Source organism: Pseudophryne corroboree, chromosome 3 (genome assembly GCF_028390025.1).
Source record: "Pseudophryne corroboree isolate aPseCor3 chromosome 3, aPseCor3.hap2, whole genome shotgun sequence".
Taxonomy (NCBI): domain Eukaryota; kingdom Metazoa; phylum Chordata; class Amphibia; order Anura; family Myobatrachidae; genus Pseudophryne; species Pseudophryne corroboree.
The window spans coordinates 494210529-494232719 of record NC_086446.1 but is presented as its reverse complement, the minus strand read 5'-3'; the positions used below and the strand labels follow the sequence as shown (position 1 = coordinate 494232719).

At 49.2% G+C, this 22191-nt stretch overlaps 1 protein-coding gene across 7 annotated transcripts in view; it reads right to left on the bottom strand.

Moving 5' to 3' along the window:
• DNAH9 (dynein axonemal heavy chain 9) overlaps positions 1–22191 on the bottom strand; it is a 1014643-nt gene that overhangs the window by 462378 nt on the left and 530074 nt on the right. For all 7 annotated transcript variants that reach the window (XM_063960955.1, XM_063960958.1, XM_063960957.1 and 4 more), the window contains one exon: positions 11868–12042. In XM_063960955.1, the coding sequence (XP_063817025.1) occupies positions 11868–12042 (175 nt within the window). The remainder of the gene's footprint in view (positions 1–11867; positions 12043–22191) is intronic.

The following is a 22191-nucleotide window of genomic DNA, read 5'->3' as shown; positions in this document are numbered from 1 at the left end:
GGGTATGAGAGGCAGAGGAGGGAACACATACACTGACTTGTACACCCACGGTGTTACCAGAGCGTCTACAACTATTGCCTGAGGGTCTCTTGACCTGGCGCAATACCTGTCGAGTTTTTTAATCATGTGGACGACTTCTGGGTGAAGTCCCCACTCTCCCGGGTGGAGGTCGTGCTGAGGAAGTCTGCTTCCCAGTTGTCCACTCCCGGAATGAATACTGTTGACAGTGCTATCACATGATTTTCCGCCCAGCGAAGAATCCCTGCAGCTTCTGCCATTGCCCTCCTGCTTCTTGTGCCACCCTGTCTGTTTACGTGGGTGACTGCCATGATGTTGTCCGACTGGATCAACACCGGCTGACCTTGAAGCAGAGGTCTTGCTAAGCTTAGAGCATTGTAAATGGCCCTTAGCTTCAGGATATTTATGTGAAGTGATGTATCCAGGCTTGACCCTAAGCCCTGGATATTCCTTCCCTGTGTGACTGCTCCCCAGCCTCGCAGGCTGGCATCCGTGGTCACCAGGACCCAGTCCTGAATGCCGAATCTGCGGCCCTCTAGAAGATGAGCACTCTGCAACCACCACAGGATGGATACCCTTGTCCTTGGTGACAGGGTTATCCGCTGATGCATCTGAAAATGCGACCCGGACCATTTGTCCAGTAGGTTCCACTGGAAAGTTCTTGCGTGGAATCTAACGAATGGGATTGCTTCGTAGGAAGCCACCATTTTTACCCAGAACCCTTGTGCATTGATGCACTGAGACTTGGTTCGGTTTTAGGAGGTTCCTGACTAGCTCGGATAACTCCCTGGCTTTCTCTTCCGGGAGAAACACCTTTTTTCTGGACTGTGTCCAGGAACATCCCTAGGAAACAGAAGACAAGTCGTCGGAACCAGCTGCGATTTTGGAATATTGAGAATCCAATCGTGCTGCCGCAACACTACCTGAGATAGTGCTACACCGACTTCCAACTGTTCCCTGGATCTTACCCTTATCAGGGAATCGTCCAAGTAAGGGATAACAAAAATTCCCTTCCTTCGAAGGGATATCATTTCGGCCATTACCTTGGTAAAGACCCGGGGTGCCGTGGACCATCCCTACGGCAGCGTCTGAACTGATAGTGACAGTTCTGTACCATAACCTGAGGTACCCTTGGTGAGAAGGGTAAATTTTGACATGAAGGTAAGCATCCTTGATGTCCCGAGACATCATGTAGTCCCCTTCTTCCAGGTTCGCAATCACTGCTCTGAGTGACTCAATCTTGAATTTGAACCTCTGTATGTAAGTGTTCAAAGATTTTAGATTTTAGATTTAGAATCGGTCTCACCGAGCCGTCTGGCTTCGGTACCACAATAGTGTGGAATAATACCCCGTTCCCTGTTGCAGGAGGGGTACCTTGATTATCACCTGCTGGGAATACAGCTTGTGAATGGCTTCCAAAACTGCCTCCCTGTCAGAGGGAGACGTCGGTAAAGCCGACTTTTGGAAACGGCGAGGGGGAGACGTCTCGAATTCCAAGATGTACCCTTGAGATATTACCTGAAGGATCCAGGGGTCTACTTGCGAGTGAGCCCACTGCGCACTGAAATTCATTGAGAACGGGCCCCCACCGTGCCTGAGCTTGTTAGGCCCTAGCGTCATACTGAGGGCTTTGCAGAGGCGGGAAAGGGTTTCTGTTCCTGGGAACTGGGTAATCTCTTCAGCCTTTTTCCTCTCCCTCTGTCACGAGCAGAAAAGAGGAACCTTTTGTCCGCTTGCCAACAAAGGACTGCGCCTGATAATACGGCGTCTTATTTTGAGAGGCGACCTGGGGTACAAACGTGGATTTCCCAGTTGTTGCCGTGGCCACCAGGTCTAAAAGACCGACCCCAAATGTCCCCTTTCAAAGGCAATACTTCCAAATGCCGTTTGGAATCCGCATCACCTGACCATTTTACTGGTAGAATTGGACAACGCACTTATACTTGATGCCAGTCGGCAAATATTCCGCTGTGCATCATGCATATATAGAAATGCATCTTTTAAATGCTCTATAGGCAATAATATACTATCCTTATCTAGGATATCAATATTTCCAGTCAGGGAATCCGACCACGCCAACCCAGCACTGCACCTCCAGGCTGAGGCGATTGCTGGTCGCAGTATAACACCAGTATGTGTGTGAATACATTTTTGGATACCCTCCTGCTTTCTATCAGCAGGATCCTTAAGGGCGGCCATCTCATGAGAGGGTAGAGCCCTTGTTCTTACAAGCATGTGAGCGCCTTATCCCCCCTAGGGGGTGTTTCCCAACGCACCCTAACCTCTGGCGGGAAAGGGTATACAGCCAATACTTTTTAAGAAATTATCAATTGTTATCGGGGGGAAACCCACGCATCATCACACACCTCATTTTATTTCTCAGATTCAGGAAAACTACAGGTAGTTTTTTCCTCACCGAACATAATACCCCTTTTTGGTGGTACTCGTATTATCAGAAATGTATAAAACATTTTCCATTGTCTCAATCATGTAACGTGTGGCCCTACTGGAAATCACTGTTGTCTCTTCACCGTCGACACAGGAGTCAGTATCCGTGTCGGCGTCTGTATCTGCCATCTGAGGTAACGGGCACTTTAGAGCCCCTGACGGCCTATGAGACGTCTGGACAGGCACAAGCTGAGTAGCCGGCTGTCTCATGTCAACCACTGTTTTTTTATACAGAGCTGACACTGTCACGTAATTTTCAACAGTACATCCACTCAGGTGTCGACCCCCTAGGTGGTGACATCACTGTTACAGACACTCTGCTCCGTCTCCACATCATTTTTCTCCTCATACATGTCGACACAAACGTACCGACACACAGCACACACACAGGGAATGCTCTGATAGAGGACAGGACCCCACTAGCCCTTTGGGGAGACAGAGGGAGAGTATGCCAGCACACACCAGTGCGATATATATACATACAGGGATAACCTTATATAAGTGTTTTTCCCCTTATAGCTGCTGTATGTTTTAATACTGCGCCTAATTAGTGCCCCCCTCTCTTTTTTTAACCCTTTCTGTAGTGTAGTGACTGCAGGGAAGAGCCAGGGAGCTTCCCTCCAACTGAGCTGTGAGGGAAAATGGCGCCAGTGTGCTGAGGAGATAGGCTCCGCCCCCTTTTCGGCGGCCTTATCTCCCGTTTTTCTGTATATTCTGGCAGGGGTTAAATGCATCCATATAGCCCAGGAGCTATATGTGATGTATTTTTTGCCATGTAAGGTATTTTTATCATGTTTTATTGCGTCTCAGGGCGCCCCCCCCCAGCGCCCTGCACCCTCAGTGACCGGAGTATGAAGTGTGCTGAGAGCAATGGCGCACAGCTGCAGTGCTGTGCGCTACCTTATTGAAGACAGGAACGTTTTCTGCCGCCGATTTTTCCGGACCTCTTCGCTCTTCTGGCTCTGTAAGGGGGCCGGCGGCGCGGCTCCGGGACCCATCCAGGCTGGGCCTGTGATCGTCCCTCTGGAGCTAATGTCCAGTAGCCAAGAAGCCCAATCCACTCTGCACGCAGGTGAGTTCGCTTCTTCTCCCCTTAGTCCCTCGATGCAGTGAGCCTGTTGCCAGCAGGTCTCACTGAAAATAACAAACCTACACTAAAACTTTCACTAAGAAGCTCAGGAGAGCCCCTAGTGTGCACCCTTCTCGTCGGGCACAGAGATCTAACTGAGGCTTGGAGGAGGGTCATAGGGGGAGGAGCCAGTGCACACCAGTTAGTCCTAAAGCTTTCTTTAGATGTGCCCAGTCTCCTGCGGAGCCGCTATTCCCCATGGTCCTTACGGAGTCCCCATCATCCACTTAGGACGTTAGAGAAAGTTTGTATTACATGAGTAGCAGAGGTGTCGGAATGGGGGGAGCAAGGGGGCAGCATGCCCCCCCCCCCAAACATGTCCGAGGCGCAGGCGTGGGGAGGTGGAGCGCTTACCCTCAGATCACCGCGGAGACTCGGACTACAAAACTCTGGCCCGTGTCCTGTCCAACCGGCTCTTCTCAGAGGCATTACAGGGAGGAGGCAGGGATGTTCCAGCAGGTTCAGCAGTAATGCATCTGTGAGAGCCAGCTAAGACAGGACATGGGGCAACAAGCTGTGGCACGGGTATTTTGAAGTCAGATACTCCGCGGTGATCTGGGAAGTAAGCGCTCCCCGCATGGGGTAAGTGTAGAGGGGAAATCATGGGGGGGGATGCCAAAATACATTTTTATGTACGCCTTTCCAACCACAATATGTACTGGCGCCCCTGATGAAGAGAGATACAGTAGGTGAAGTTGCTGTGGAATTTTTCTTCTTTTTACAGAGGTGCCTTTACATGCTGCTTTGTGGTGTAATTGGGGCATAATACGGTAGAAGTCTGGGTGGAATATAAAGGATACAGCACTACCGGATGCATGTCAAAAAAATGGAGAATAATGTGAAATTACTGGCCTGAACATTGTATGAAGCAATTCTGCAGACTCTCTGCCAAGAGGATAGTATCGAAATCCTGGCAGTCAATATCCCAATGGTCAGATGATAACAGCGGCATCCCAGCATTCAAAATTGCAAAAGATCCAGGTGAGTATTTTAACCCTAACCCACCCCTCACACAGCCTAAACATAACCCTCCCGTCCCACAACCTAATCCTAACCGGCCCCTCCTGAAGCCTAACCCTATCCATCCTCTCCCGCAGCCTAACCCTAACCATCCCCATCCGCAGCCTAACTCTAACCATCCCCTCCCACAGCCTAACCCTAACCATACCGTCCCGCAGCCTAACCCTAAACATACCCTCCTGCAGCCTAACCCTCCCATCACACAGCCTAACCATCCCCTCCCGCAACCTAACCAACCCCTCCTGCAGCCTAATCCTAACTGTACCCTCCCACAGCCTAACCGTACCCTTCTGCAGCCTAACCCTAATCATTCCCTTAGTGCCTAATTCTATCCCCAGTACTTACCATCGGGATTCCGCTGTCATTATTCTGACTGTTGGGATCCCCACTGACGGGATCCTAACCACATCCCCTGCCAAGCTGTCATATTGGGGCTGATGCGAGTTGGAAGCAAATACATAGAAGATAACAGAAACTCTATAACTCTCAAGATGCAACCAGAAGAACATGCAAAAGGTTTACTTCAGGCACACTTGCACACTGATACACGTACACCTACTGTAACTAGATGAGAAGCTCTACAAATAGGTTTTTAAACATTTGCGGCGGGATGTAATGGCGTCTAAAATCGCTGGAAGTGTGGGATGCTGGTCGATTTCGGAAGGGGCAATCACCTTGTATTTATGGCAAAAAATGCAATCACTATTAGTTTCATTTAAATATAAAAATAAAACCTCTATAATACTACAGTTATAATCTTCCTTTCTGGGTACAAATGAGAGTAGCAAAAATAATAATTACAGCAATAATAGGATTTTAATACCTACCGGTAAATCCTTTTCTCCTAGTCCATAGAGGATGCTGGGGACTCCAAAAGGACCATGGGGTATAGACGGATCCGCAGGAGACATGGGCACACTAAAAAGACTTTTACTGGGTGTGAACTGGCTCCTCCCTCTATGCCCCTCCCCCAGACCTCAGTTATAGGAACTGTGCCCAGGAGAGACGGACATTTCGAGGAAAGGATTTTTGTTAACTAAGGGCGAGAAAACTACCAGCCCACACCACAAACATACCGTACTTCTGGAACAACAGGAAACCAGATAACAGTATGAACAAACAACAGCAACAAGCTGAATACACTGATACACAGACCTCGTGTAACCGAAAGTAACCAGAATCAAAACAACTGCAAGGAACAGTCCGCACTGGGATGGGCGCCCAGCAACCTCTACGGACTAGGAGAAAAGGATTTACCGGTAGGTATTAAAATCCTATTTTCTCTTACGTCCTAGAGGATGCTGGGGACTACAAAAGGACCATGGGGTCTATACCAAAGCTCCAGACCGGGCGGGAGAGTGCGGACGACTCTGCAGCACCGATTGAGCAAACACGAGGTCCTCATCAGCCAGGGTATCAAACTTGTAGAATCTAGCAAAAGTGTTTGAACCCGACCATGTAGCTGCTCGGCAAAGTTGAAGCGCCGAGACCCCTCGGGCAGCCGCCCAAGATGAGCCCACCTTCCTGGTAGAATGGGCCTTTACTGACTTCGGCAACGGTAGCCCAGCCGAAGAATGAGCGTGCTGAATCGTATTACAAATGCAGCGTGCAATAGTCTGCTTAGAAGCAGGATTTCCAATCTTGTTGGAAGCATACAGAACAAACAGAGCCTCTGTTTTTCTAGTAAGAGCCGTTCTGGCGACATAAATTTTCAAAGCTCTTACAACATCAAGAGATTTTGGGACTGCCACAGCCTCCTTAGCCACAGGTACCACAATAGGTTGATTTATGTGAAACGAAGACACCACCTTCGGCAGAAATTGTTGACGAGTTCGCAATTCCACTCTATCCACTTGAAAAATCAAATATGGACTCTTGTGAGACAAAACCGCCAACTCGGACACTCGTCTGGCAGACGCCAAAGCCAAAAGCATGACCACTTTCCAAGTGAGAAACTTCAACTCAACCTTACGCAAAAGTTCAAACCAGTGAGACATAAAAAACTGCAACACCACTTCAAGATCCCACGGTGCCACGGGTGGCACAAATGGAGGATGGATATGCAGCACTCCCTTCACGAAAGTCTGAACCTCAGGAAGGACGGCCAATTCCTTTTGAAAAAAAGATAGATAAAGCCGAAATCTGCACTTTGATGGAACCCAATTTCAGGCCTGCGTCCACGCCTGCCTGTAAAAAATGGAGGAAACGACCCAAGTGAAACTCCTCCGCAGGAGCTGCTTTGGTTTCACACCACGACACATACCTTCTCCAAATACGGTGATAATGTTTCGCCGTGACCTCCTTCCTAGCCTTAAGGAGAGTGGGGATGACCTCCCCGGGAATACCCTTCCGGGCTAGGATCTGGCGTTCAACTTCCACGCCGTCAAACAGGAACACGCATGGCCCCTGCAGTAACAGGTCCTCTCTTAGAGGAAGCGGCCAGGGATCTTCCACTAGTAATTCCTGAAGATCCGGATACCAGGCCCTCCGAGGCCAATCTGGAGCGACGAGTATAGCCTGAACCCTTGTTCGTCTTATGATCCTCAACACCTTGGGGATGAGAGGAAGCGGAGGGAACACATACACCGACCGAAACACCCACGGTGTTACCAGGGCGTCCACCGCACAGGATTGGGGATCCCTCGACCTGGAACAATAATTCGGAAGCTTCTTGTTGAGGCGAGACGCCATCATGTCTATCAGAGGAATGCCCCAAAGCCTTGTCACTTCTGCAAATACCTCTTTATGAAGAGCCCACTCTCCTGGATGGAGATCGTGTCTGCTGAGGAAGTCTGCTTCCCAGTTGTCCACGCCCGGGAGGAAGACTGCTGACAGAGCGCTCACGTGCTGTTCCGCCCAGCGGAGAATTCTTGTGGCTTCCGCCATCGCCGCCCTGCTCCTTATTCCGCCTTGGCGCTTTACGTACGTCACCACTGTTATGTTGTCCGACTGGATCAGGACAGGGAGACCCTGAAGAAGGTTCCTCGCTTGCAGGAGGCCGTTGTAAACGGCTCTTAACTCGAGAACATTTATGTGGAGACAAGACTCCTGGCTTGACCATTTTCCCTGGAAACTTCTTCCTTGCGTGACTGCCCCCCAGCCTCGGAGACTTGCATCTGTGGTCAGCAGAACCCAGTCCTGGATTCCGAATCGGCGTCCCTCTAGAAGGTGAGAGCCTTGCAGCCACCACAGGAGAGAGATCCTGGCCCTGGAAGATAGACTTATTTTCCGATGCATGTGGAGGTGAGACCCGGACCATTTGTTCAGCAAATCCCACTGAAACACCTGAGCATGAAACCTGACAAACGGAATGGCTTCGTAAGCCGCAACCATCTTCCCTAGCACTCAAGTGCATTGATGAATCGACACTCTTGCCGGTCTCAGAAGTTCCTTGACCATGGTCTGGATTTCCAGAGCTTTGTCCGCCGGAAGAAACACTCTCTGTAGTTCCGTGTCTAGGATCATGCCCAAGAAGGGCAGCCGATTTGTTGGGATCAACTGAGACTTTGGCAAATTTAGAATCCAACCGTGATGTCGCAGAACCGACAGGGAAAGCTCCACATTTCTTAGCAACCTTTCCTTTGATCTCGCCTTTTTCAGGAGATTGTCCAAGTACGGGATAATTGTGACCCCTTGCTTGTGAAGGAGTACCATCATTTCCGCCATAACCTTGGTGAAGGCCCTCGGGGCCGTGGAAAGCCCAAATGGCAACGTCTGAAATTGGTAATGACAATCCTGTACCACAAATCTCAGGAAGTCCTGATGAGGAGGATAGATCGGGACGTGTAAGTAGGCATCCTTTGTGTCGACTGACGCCACAAGATCCCCCCCTTCTAAGCTGGAGATAACAGCTCGAAGAGATTCCATCTTGAACTTGAAAGTTTTCAAGTATGGATTGAGGGATTTTAGGTTCAGAATCGGTCTGACCGAGCCGTCCGGCTTCGGCACAACAAAGAGGCTTGAATAGAACCCTTCCCCCCGTTGGGACGGGGGAACCGGCACCACCACCCTCTGTTGACACAACTTTTGAATCGTAGCATTTACTACTGCTCTTTCTGGAAGAGAAACTGGAAGGGCCGACTTGAAAAAGCGGCGGGGGGGCATCTCCTGAAACTCCAGTTTGTACCCTTGGGACACTACATCTAAAACCCAAGGATCCAGGGCCGATTAAAACCAGGCTTGACTGAAGACTCGGAGACGGCCCACCACCGGCACGGACTCTCGCAGGGGAGCCCCAGCGTCATGGGGTGAACTTGGTAGAGGCGGGGGAGGACTTTTGGTCCTGGGCGCCTGACACTTCAGGCGATCTCTTTCCCCTTCCTCTACCCTTTGAAGCGAGGAAGGACGAACCACTACCTCTTTTGTATTTATTAGGCCGAAAGGACTGCATCTGCTGATGGGGCACCTTTTTCTGTTGTGTGGGAACATAAGGAAGAAAAGATGACTTACCCGCAGTAGCGGTAGACACCAGGTCAGCAAGGCCGTCACCAAACAAGACACTACCTTTAAAGGGGAGAGCTTCCATATTTTTCTTGGAGTCGACATCAGCATTCCATTGATGAGTCCACAGCACCCTCCTGGCCGAGACCGCCATGGCATTAGCTCTTGATCCCAGGAGGCCAACATCCCTCACCGCATCCTTTAGGTAATCAGCAGCGTCCTTGATATAACCAAGAGTCAAAAGAATGTTATCCTTATCAAGGGTATCCATATCAAAATCCAAATTGTCAGCCCATTTAGCAATAGCACTACTCACCCATACCGACGCCACAGCAGGTCTGAGCAATGCACCAGTATTAATGAAAATGGCCTTCAATGTCGTCTCCAGCTTGCGATCCGCCGGATCCTTGAGCGCAGCCGTGTCAGGAGACGGCAGCGCCACCTTCTTGGACAATCGGGATAGAGCCTTGTCGACATTGGGAGACGACTCCCATTTCTCCCTGTCATCAGAGGGAAAAGGATACGCCATAAATATTCTCTTGGGAATCTGCCACTTCTTATCCGGCGACTCCCAAGCCTTTTCACAAAGAGCGTTCATTTCATGAGAGGGGGGAAACTTCACCTCAGGATTTTTCCCTTTAAATAAGCAAACCCTCGTGTCTGGAATAGCAGGGTCCTCAGAGATATGTAAAACATCTTTAATAGCCACAATCATGTACTGAATACTCCTAACTACCCTTGGGTGTAAAGTAACTTCATTGAAATAGACATCGGAATCAGAGTCCGTGTCGGCATCTGTATCTGCCATCTGGGTAAATGAACGTTTCTGTGACCCCGAGGGGGTCTGTACCTGAGACAAAGCGTCCTCCATGGATTTCCTCCATGTTTGTGTCTGAGAATCCGATTTATCCAGCCTCTTAGACAATAAAGCCACATTTGCATTCAGTGTACTCAGCATATTCACCCAATCAGCAGTCGGCTGTGCCGACAGAGTCATTCCCAAATCCTTTTCACGCCCCCAGTAACTTCCTCCGGGGAGGAACACTCAGCCTCGGACATGTTGACACGTAGTACCGACACACCTACACTCTCAAACAAGGGGACAGACCCACAGGGAAGCCTACAGGGAGAAACACAGAGGGAATATGCCAGCTCACACCCCAGCGCCCATATACTACCAGCAATAATATATGTGGATAGCTCTGTATTTAACAACAAAAAAGCAACAAATTGTATGTGCCCCCCCCCCCCCCCGTTTTGCTCCCTTGTTACTTGAAGGAGCTTGGAGGACCGGGCCAGCGTCTCTGCAGCGGCTGTGAAGAGAGAGAAAATGGCGCTGGTGAGCTGTGCGGCTAAGCCCCACCCCTTCCCGGCGCGCTGTAGTCTCGCTAAAATTTGAAATATTTATACTGGCGGGGGTACGGTATTCGGTGCCCGGCACCGAATATACTCTTTGCCAGTCAGAACTGACCCCAGTAACTGCTGCCCAGGGCGCACCCCCCACAGCGCCCTGCAAGTGCCGTTGGTGATATGTGTGTGGGAGCATGGAGCGCAGCGCAACCGCTGCGCTGTACCTCCGTTACTGAAGTCTTCTGCCGTCTGATGCCTTCTGATCATCTAATACTCACCCGGCTTCTTTCTTCTGGCTTCTGTGAGGGGGGTGACGGCGCGGCTCCGGGAACAAGCAGCTAGGCGAACCAAGTGATCGAACCCTCTGGAGCTAATGGTGTCCAGAAGCCTAAGAAGCAAAGCCCTTGAACTAAGCAGAAGTAGGTCTGACTTCTTTCCCCTCAGTCCCACGATGCAGGGAGCCTGTAGCCAGCAGGTCTCCCTGAAAACAAAAAATCCTAACATAAGTCTTTTCCAGAGAAACTCAGGAGAGCTCCCCTATTGTGTGTCCAGTCACTCCTGGGCACAAAGTCTAACTGAGGTCTGGGGGAGGGGCATAGAGGGAGGAGCCAGTTCACACCCAGTAAAAGTCTTTTTAGTGTGCCCATGTCTCCTGCGGATCCGTCTATACCCCATGGTCCTTTTGGAGTCCCCAGCATCCTCTAGGACGTAAGATAAAATAATAATATTAATAATAAGTCCACAAAATGATTATTATAGGCACAATCAATGCAGCTTCAGAGAGCAATCTGCAATTGGAGTGTCAGAACTGCCTAGGCACTGCAGTGATGGCAACGGTCATCATCATCAGCGCGTATCTGTATCAGCCTTCAGTCACCTGCAAGTGGTAGTGCTACTGACAGGTGTATCTGTTCAGTCATAAATAGACAAAAAGACATCTGACTTCACCCTGCCCTCATCTATTCTTTCGATCCAACTGTAAGGAGTGCAAGTGTCAGATGCTGCCTATGGTATTTGCTTCTGTGGACTTTAACACACAGGACGAGATGTACTAATGACAATATGTGGTCAAACCTGTCTGCTTATACATGACCATGTTTTCTGAACTCATTTCCAGGAGACATTAAATTATACAAGTGAATAAGGCACCAAAGCAAAATGGTCTTACTAACATTCCCAGGATTTATGTGACATAAATTGCCCTAATTCAGATTATAGACCCCTGTTGCTTTCTCTGGCATGGTAGTCAGCTGCCTGTCACTCATAACTATCCTCATTGACCAACTCTGTATTTTTATTCATTTTCACAGGGTAACTGCTTATGCAATTCAATAACTAGTGCTTATTGTGCAATGGTCTATTCACTGAAATAAAAATGGAGCTTCTATAAATGCAGAAAACTGATGGAACTGCAACAATGAATATAATGCATATGATCATAAGAGAAGAACGTGGACCGCACCTGATCCTGAAACATGGCTCCTCCAAAAGCCCACACAGCAGCAAACACAAAGTACAGCTCGTACAGCTCCTTGGGGCAGTCAGGAGGTGTATTTTCCGTGGTCAGGAGACATTCCAGGAGGTAGCACAACATCTGCACCATGCTCTGCTCTGGGATTGGTATAATCTTCTTCAATCTGTTTAGAGGAAATACAATGTTTGTGATTAATTATATTTTCAGCTCACTAAAGATGACAGTGTTTTGAAGTATAAACCAAAACCCATTCCTAAAGGCATACACACTGGGCGATTTTGAGCACAAAGTAGCTCACTTTTGGCATTTTGAGCTACTTTGAGTTCAAACTCGGCCAGTGTGTACGGCCGGTTGATGAGCGCTGATGTGTGCTCCTGCATCATCGTTGGCCGCCGCCGTCCATCGGCTTGATTTACAAGCCGAGTGAACCACTTTCCGCAGCCTCCTACTGTGGAAAGTGGTTCACCCTCGTGAACATCGCTGAGCCGGGCTGAAAATTGCTCAGTGTGTATGCACTGTGCGATTTTCCGCCCAGCGATGTTCACATGATCGCTGTACATACATGCTGGGCAAAACCGCCCAGTGTATATGCACCTTCAGACATGTCCAGTGAGGTGCAGTGAGGTCAATGGCTAGTCCCAAAGCCAGATTTACAAAGACATACATGATTTGGTGGTAAATTTTCACTATAAAAATGATTATAATAATACAAAGATGATATTTCTAAGTTATAATTATCTTTGTTGTATTATTCTAATCAATGTAATAGTGAAAACTTAACATATAGGGACACTGGGCAAATGCCCAGCACCCCACGAATCTAGGAGCCTTCGAACAAGAGTAGGCTGGGCCAAAGGGCATCTGCCTCCCGTGCTTGTCCCTCTGGAGCTTCTTGGGAAGCAGTTAGAGAATGCTGCCTGACAATGTCTGATTGTGAATTACACCCAATCAGAGTGGCCAAGCACCATTCTCCAACTGCCTTCCAGGCTATAGCAAGACATCAAATGGCTGTCAGCAATGCTGTGCTCGTATTGGTGGATAGCTCCAGCTATCCACCAATCACATACCTCCCAACATTTCTAAATCGGTCCATGGGACAACTGCGCGGCGAAGTTGCGACCACATCAGAAAAGGGGCATGGTCTATGTGAAAGGGGGTGTGGCTTTGTGGGAGTGAACTGATGGCATGCCCTCTCTCCTTCTGCCTCCCGTGAATAGACCCATGCGCACAACGTCCATTTCCCGCTAGTGACCGACAGGAGCCTCCCAACTGCCCCCCTCCCCTTCCCCCACGGGACACTGCGACCAGTGGTGGGATTCAGCCGGTTCGCACCGGTTCTTCAGAACCGATACCTAAAGTTAGGTATGGTTCTTAGAACCGGTTGCTAATTGCGTGGGTGCTCCCGGGCCCGAGCACCCATGGACCGCGAGGAGCACCCATGGAACCCGCCGCTGGCCCAGTAGCGCTAGCCGCCGCTGCCCCCGCAGTAGATTGAGACACGCTGGGGGCTGCGGAAGTGCTTCTGTACCATAGCAATGTAAAAAAAAAAAAAATGGCCGCCGCCAAGGAGGAGACAGATGCTAGAGATCACATTTGACCTCTAGCGCCTGTCTCCTCAGCGGCGGGCATTTTAAGAGGGTGTTTTTTTTACACTGCTGTGACTGCTATGGTACAGAAGCGCTTCCGCAGCCAACAGCGCGTCTCAATCTACTGCGGGGGCTAGCAGTAACCACTGAAGTCCGCACCCACCCTTCTCAACTTTACTGGGGCAGCGGCCAGGAGATACCTGGCAACACGCAGGAAACCCCTGACAACGCACAGGAGACCCCTAGCAACGCGCATGAAACACCTGGCAACGCACAGGAGACCCCTAGCAACGCGCATGAAACCCCTGGCAACGCACAGGAGACCCCTAGCAACGCGCATGAAACCCCTGGCAACGAACAGGAGACCCCAGGCAATGTAAGTGGCATTATTTGTGTGTGGGCATAAAATGGTGTCAGGACCATAACGCATATTGGGTGTTATTTGAGTATTAAATGCATGAATTATTAAACTACCTTTCGGTATACTTAAAAATAAGATTTTACTCACCGGTAAATCTCTTTCTCGTAGTCCGTAGTGGATGCTGGGAACTCCGTAAGGACCATGGGGAATAGACGGGCTCCGCAGGAGACTGGGCACTCTAAAAGAAAGATTAGGTACTATCTGGTGTGCACTGGCTCCTCCCACTATGACCCTCCTCCAGACCTCAGTTAGGATACTGTGCCCGGAAGAGCTGACACAATAAGGAAGGATTTTGAATCCCGGGTAAGACTCATACCAGCCACACCAATCACACCGTATAACTCGTGATACTATACCCAGTTAACAGTATGAACTATAACTGAGCCTCTCAACAGATGGCTCCACAATAACCCTTAGTTAGGCAATAACTACATACAAGTATTGCAGACAATCCGCACTTGGGATGGGCGCCCAGCATCCACTACGGACTACGAGAAATAGATTTACCGGTGAGTAAAATCTTATTTTCTCTGACGTCCTAGTGGATGCTGGGAACTCCGTAAGGACCATGGGGATTATACCAAAGCTCCCAAACGGGCGGGAGAGTGCGGATGACTCTGCAGCACCGAATGAGAGAACTCAAGGTCCTCCTCAGCCAGGGTATCAAATTTGTAGAATTTAGCAAACGTGTTTGCCCCTGACCAAGTTGCAGCTCGGCAAAGTTGTAAAGCCGAGACCCCTCGGGCAGCCGCCCAAGATGAGCCCACTTTCCTCGTGGAATGGGCTTTTACTGATTTAGGATGCGGCGATCCAGCCGCAGAATGCTCCAGCTGAATTGTGCTACAAATTCAGCGAGCAATATAGTCTGCTTAGAAGCAGGAGCACCTATTTTGTTGGGTGCCTACAGGATAAAAAGCGAGTCAGTTTTCCTGACTCCAGCCGTCCTGGAAATATACATTTTTAAGGCCCTGACTACGTCCAGTAACTTGGAATCTTCCAAGTCCCTAGTAGCCGCAGGCACTACAATAGGTTGGTTCAAGTGAAAAGCTGATACCACCTTAGGGAGAAATTGGGGACGAGTCCTCAATTCTGCCCTATCCATATGGAAAATCAGATAAGTGCTTTTACATGACAAAGCCGCCAATTCTGACACACGCCTGGCCGAAGACAAGGCCAATAACATGACCACTTTCCACGTGAGATATTTCAAATCCACAGTTTTAAGTGGCTCAAACCAATGTGATTTTAGGAAACTCAACACCACGTTGAGATCCCAAGGTGCCACAGGAGGCACAAAAGGGGGCTGAATATGTAGCACTCCCTTTACAAATGTCTGAACACCAGGCAGTGAAGCCAGTTCTTTCTGGAAGAAAATCGACAGAGCCGAAATCTGGACCTTAATGGAACCCAAGTTTAGGCCCATAGTCACTCCTGACTGTAGGAAGTGCAGAAAACGACCCAGCTGAAATTCCTCTGTTGGGGCCTTCCTGGCCTCACACCACGCAACATATTTTCGCCAAATACGGTGATAATGGTTTGCGGTTACTTCTTTCCTGGCTTTTATCAGCGTAGGAATGACTTCCTCCGGAACGCCCTTTTCCTTTAGGATCCGGAATTCAATCGCCATGCCGTCAAACGCAGCCGCGGTAAGTCTTGGAACAGACAGGGCCCCTGCTGTAGCAGATCCTGTCTGAGCGGTAGAGGCCATGGGTCCTCTGATATCATTTCTTGAAGTTCTGGGTACCAAGCTCCTCTTGGCCCATCCGGAACCACGAGTATCGTTCTTACTCCTCGTTTTCTTATTATTCTCAGTACCTTTGGTATGAGAGGAAGAGGAGGGAACACATAAACCGACTGGTACACCCACGGTGTCACTAGAGCGTCCACAGCTATTGCCTGAGGGTCCCTTGACCTGGCGCAATATCTCTATAGTTTTTTGTTTAGGCGGGACGCCATCATGTCCACCTGTGGCCTTTCCCAACGGTTTACCAACAGTTGGAAGACTTCTGGATGAAGTCCCCACTCTCCCGGGTGTAGGTCGTGTCTGCTGAGGAAGTCTGCTTCCCAGTTGTCCACTCCCGGAATGAACACTGCTGACAGTGCTAAGACGTGTTTTTCCGCCCATCGGAGAATCCTTGTGGCTTCTGCCATCGCCATCCTGCTTCTTGTGCCGCCCTGTCGGTTTACATGGGCGACTGCCGTGATGTTGTCTGATTGGATCTGTACCGGCTGGTTTTGAAGCAGAGGCCTTGCCAGACTTAGGGCATCGTAAATGGCCCTCAGTTCCAGAATATTTATGTGTAGGGACGACTCCTGACTTGACCAAAGTCCTTGGAAATTTCTTCCCTGTGTGACTGCCCCCCAGCCTCGAAGGCTGGCATCCGTGTTTATCAGGACCCAGTCCTGTATGCCGAATCTGCGGCCCTCTTGAAGATGAGCACTCTGCAGCCACCACAGTAGAGATACCCTGGTCCTTGGAGACAGGGTTATCAGCCGATGCATCTGAAGATGCGATCCCGACCACTTGTCCAAGAGGTCCCACTGAAAGGTTCTTGCATGGAACCTGCCGAATGGAATTTTGCTTCGTAAGAAGCTACCATTTTTCCCAGGACTCGTGTGCAGTGATGCACCGATACCTGTTTTGGTTTCAGGAGGTCTCTGACTAGAGATGACAGCTCCTTGGCTTTCTCCTGCGGGAGAAACACTTTTTTCTGTTCTGTGTCCAGAACCATCCCCAGGAACAGTATGCGTGTGGTAGGAACCATCTGTGACTTTGGAATGTATAGAATCCATCCGTGCTGTTGTAGCACTGCCCGAGATAGTGCTACTCCGACCAACAACTGCTCCTTGGACCTCGCCTTTATAAGGAGATCGTCCAAGTATGGGACAATTAAAACTCCCTTTTTTCGAAGGAGTATCATCATTTCTGCCATTACCTTGGTAAAGACCCTCGGTGCCGTGGACAGTCCAAACGGCAGTGTTTGGAATTGGTAATGGCAATCCTGTACCACAAATCTGAGGTACTCCTGGTGAGGATGGTAAATGGGGACATGTAGGTAAGCATCCTTGATGTCCAGGGATACCATGTAATCCCTCTCCTCCAGGCTTGCAATAACCGGCCTGAGCGATTCCATCTTGAACTAGAATTTTTTTATGTATGTGTTCAAGGATTTCAAATTTAAAATGGGTCTCACCGAACCGTCCGGTTTCGGTACCACAAACAGTGTGGAATAGTAACCCCGTCCTTGTTGAAGTAGGGGCACCTTGACTATCACCTGCTGGGAATACAGCTTGTGAATTGCCTGTAGCACAGCCTCCCTGCCTGTGGGAGTTGTCGGCAAGGCAGATTTGAGGAAACGGCAGGGGGGAGACGCCTCGAATTCCAGCTTGTACCCCTGAGATACTACTTGAAGGATCCAGGGATCCACCTGTGAGCGAGCCCACTGATCGCTGAAATTTTTGAGGCGGCCCCCCACCGTACCTGGCTACGCCTGTGGAGCCCCCGCGTCATGCGGTGGACTCAGAGGAAGCGGGGGAATAATTTTGATTCTGGGAACTGGCTGACTGGTGCAGCTTCTTCCCTCTTCCCTCGTCTCTGTGCAGAAAGGAAGCGCCTTTGACCCGCTTGCTTTTCTGAAGCCGAAAGGACTGTACCTGATAATACAGTGCTTTCTTAGGCTGTGAGGAAACCTGAGGTAAAAAAATTTCTTCCCAGCTGTTGCTGTGGATACGAGGTCCCAGAGACCATCCCCAAACAATTCCTCACCCTTATAAGGCTCTATGGGGCAGATGTATTAACCTGGAAAAGGCATAAGGAAGTGATAAACCAGTGATATGTGCACGGTGATAAAGGAACCAGCCAATCAGATCCTAACTGCTAATTTACATATTGGAGCTGATTGGCTGGTGCTTTTATCACCTTGCACATATCACTGGTTTATCACTTCCTTATGCCTTCTCCAGGTTAATACATCTGCCCCTCAGTGCCTTTTAAAGTCAGCATCACCTGTCCAGTGTCGGGTCTCTAATACCCTCCTGACAGAATGGACATTGCATTAATTCTGGATGCCAGCCGGCAAAATATCCCTCTGTGCATCCCTCATATATAAGACGACGTCTTTAATATGCTCTTATGTTCGCAAAATAGTATCCCTGTTTGACAGGGTCACAGACTACGCTGCAGCAGCACTATCTGCTGGTCTCAGTCTAGTACCTGAGTGTGTAAATACAGACTTCAGGATAGCCTCCTGCTTTTTATCAGCAGGTACCTTCGAAGTGGCCGTATCCTAAGACGGCAGTGCCACCTTTTTTGACAAACGTGTGAGCGCCTTATCCACCCTAGGGGATATCTCCCAGCGTAACTTATCCTCTGGCGGGAAAGGGTACGCCATCAGTAACTTTTTAGAAATTACCAGTTTCTTATCGGGGGAACCCACGCTTTTTCACACTTCATTCACTCATTTGATGGGGGAACAAAACACTGCCTGCTTTTTCTCCCCAAACATAAAACCCTTTTTTAGTGGTACTTGGGTTAATGTCAGAAATGTGTAACACATTTTTTATTGCCGGGATCATGTAACGGATGTTCCTAGTGGATTGTGTATATGTCTCAACCTCGTCGACACTGGAGTCAGACTCCGTGTCGACATCTGTGTCTACCATCTGAGGGAGCGGGCGTTTTTGTGCCCCTGATGGCCTTTGAGACGCCTGGGCAGGCGCGGGCTGAGAAGCCGGCTGTCCCACAGCTGTTACGTCATCCAGCCTTTTATGTAAGGAGTTGACACTGTCGGTTTATACCTTCCACCTATCCATCCACTCTGGTGTCGGCCCCACAGGGGGCGACATCACATTTATCGGCATCTGCTCTGCCACCACATAAGCCTCCTCATCAAACGTGTCGACACAGCCGTACCGACACATCGCACACACACAGGGAATCCTCTGACTGAGGACAGGACCCCACACAGCCCTTTGGGGAGACAGAGAGAGAGTATGCCAGCACACACCAGAGCGCTATATAATTTAGGGATTAACACTATATTGAGTGAATTTTCCCCAATAGCTGCTTGTCAGGGCCGGTTCAAGGGCGCAGAGCGCCCCGGGCAGGAAAGGGGCGTGGCCTAATACAGGGGGCGTGGTGAGTCACGCCCCCTGTACATTGAAAGCGCCGCTTGAATGCTGAGCGGTGCGCGATGACGTCATCGCGCACCGCACAGCAAAAGGTCCTCTCCACGAAGAGAAACTAGACGCTATGCGTCTAGTTCCCTTCGTGGAGAGGACCTTTGCTGTGCGGTGCGCGATGACGTCATCGCGCACCGCTCAGCAGTTACTCTCCACGAAGGGAAACTAGACGCATAGCGTCTAGTTCCCTTCACAGGAGGCGCCGAGGACGGGGACGGCAGCAAGCAGCGGAGGCGGACGGGTGACAAAGCGGGCAGCAGTGGCGGATCTTGCCACGGTGCGGCGCCCTCCGGAAGGCGCCAGCGCCCTCCGGAAGGCGGCGCCCCGGGCAAAAGTCCTGCTTGCCCGTGGCAAGAACCGCCACTGCTGCTTGTATATACAATATTGCGCCTAAATTTAGTGCCCCCCCTCTCTTTTTAACCCTTTGAGCCTGCAAACTACAGGGGAGAGCCTGGGGAGCTGTCTTCCAGCTGCACTGTGAAGAGAAAATGGTGCCAGTGTGCTGAGGGAGATAGCTCCGCCCCTTTTTCACTGACTTTTCTCCCGCTTTTTTATGGATTCTGGCAGGGGTATTTATCACATATATAGCCTCTGGGGCTATATATTGTGATATATTTGCCAGCCAAGGTGTTTTTATTGCTGCTCAGGGCGCCCCCCCCCCCCAGCGCCCTGCACCCTCAGTGACCGGAGTGTGAAGTGTGCATGAGGAGCAATGGCGCACAGCTGCAGTGCTGTGCGCTACCTTGGTGAAGACTGATGTCTTCTGCCGCCGATTTTCCGGACCTCTTCTTGCTTCTGGCTCTGTAAGGGGGACGGCGGCGCGGCTCCAGGAACGAACACCATGGCCAGTTCCATGCGGTCGATCCCTCTGGAGCTAATGGTGTCCAGTAGCCTAAGAAGCCCAAGCTAGCTGCAAGCAGGTAGGTTAGCTTCTTCTCCCCTTAGTCCCTCGATGCAGTGAGCCTGTTGCCAGCAGGTCTCACTGTAAAATAAAAAACCTAAAATAAACTTTCTTTCTAGGAGCTCAGGAGAGCCCCTAGTGTGCATCCAGCTCGGCCGGGCACAGAAATCTAACTGAGGTCTGGAGGAGGGTCATAGTGGGAGGAGCCAGTGCACACCAGATAGTACCTAATCTTTCTTTTAGAGTGCCCAGTCTCCTGCGGAGCCCGTCTATTCCCCATGGTCCTTACGGAGTTCCCAGCATCCACTAGGACGTCAGAGAAATGGTCATTAGGACATAGAACCAGTTGTTAATTTATTTGAATCCCACCACTGACTGCGACCCGCGGGTGGGACAGTGGGACAGTCCCCAAAAAAACATGACTCTCCCGCGAAAATTGGGACAGTTGGAAGGTATGCAATCAGAGTGCAGCAGTCTCTACCTGCCTCCAGACAGACAGTGAATGGCTGTCAGCCTGCTGAACGATAGATGGTTGGAGTTATTGAGCAATCAATCACTGTATAGAAGCATGTGGAGAGATGGTGCGGGAGTAAGTTATGATTTTTTGTTGGCGCCCCAGATTTAAACTTAGTATTAGGGACATTCCATAGACGAGGTCACCTAGATGCTGGTTGGTGGACTAGTATGTTTTGAGCTTTGATTTTGCTCTACTGTATGTTAGATTGCAGAGTTTATTATAATTATTCTGGCAGGCAGTCCTTGGTATTGTAGAGTGTGCGTCAGCACTAGATTTTATTTTTCTTTGTGGAACTACAAGTCTCAGCATGATAGCACCTCTTACTATATGTGTAATTAGGGTGTGCTGTACAAAATCCCCATTCCCCATATACTCATTTTCAAATATGTTTGCACTCCCTTTATTCTTTGTTAAATGTGAACTATGAACTTTATTATCACTGGAGATAAAATTATGTATATTTATTTTTATTTATATATTTTTTGACAAGAGCAAATAAATGTTATGTTTTTCCTCTCCATACATAAAAATCTGATTATTTTTCCCACATATGCTCAGTGACGTACACTGAGCTCAGTAAAGCTAAGAAACAGGTGCTGTGTTCACAGATCTGACTTCTTGATACAGACTCAAAACAAATGGAAAATGGAAACCTAGTGATGATTATTTCATGGAAAATCTATTATGCAAATAACCTGCTGTGCGTTTCAATGAGACAAAGTGAATTCAGTAAATAAGAATGAATCCATGTATTTTTAAATAAATGTTATATATTGATGAGTGTCCATTCATTGTAATGGCAGCATAATGAACAAGTTTTTGAGTGTCAAATACACTCCTGTCATCAGGAAACGGAGGCTACAGTGGGAAAACCAGGGGGTGGATGTAATGGCTTGTGAGACGGCCAGAGTAATGGCTTGCAAGATGGTTGCAGGGGCTTTCAAGCAGGGTAGGCTGGGGGGCGGTGGGCGGTGTTGGTTAGGGTTAGGCTACGAGATGCAGTTAGGGTGATTCTGTGGGGAGGGGGTTTGGTTAAGCTGTTGTAGGGGTGATTATGGTTAGGCTGCAGGGGGTAGATGGTTAGGGCTAGGCTAACCGTAACCGGTTGGGGTTAGGGGGGGAGGGGTACGGTTAGGCTTAGGCTGCGTAGGAGGGTGGGTAAGGTTAAGGTTAGACTGTGTGGGTGTGTACGGGTAGGATTAGGCTGCATGGGGGAGCTATAATTAGGATTAGGCTGCGTTGGAAAGAGAGTTTAATTTAGACTCGCACAGACAGAAAGTGGCTCCAGTTAACCAATAAGGTTTGAGCACGTTTATATACAGAGTTAAATAAATCCCGCAGCAGTCTTTAATAAGCTTTTTTAAATATAATGAATATTTTCCGTGACTTCTTCTGCTTCAAATTTAATATATTTGGTCATCCGTCACAGATGTAAATTCTTGTTTGCAGGTGCTATTCTAATGCTTAGAGGTACTAGATCACAGTTACATCTAAATAAAGAAAAAGAGGAAGAGAAGCATTTTTCTCGGATGCTCTGGAACCACAATAATTGTTGAAACAACTGTTCTTTATTGGATACGTATTAAAATTATTGTAGGGACTGACAGGGGCGTCAGAACGTTATTAGGTTGGGGGGGCAAGATATAATCTCATTTTGGTGCCCCTAAATTGCTGAATCGCTAAATTTCACCCTCTCATAGTTAATG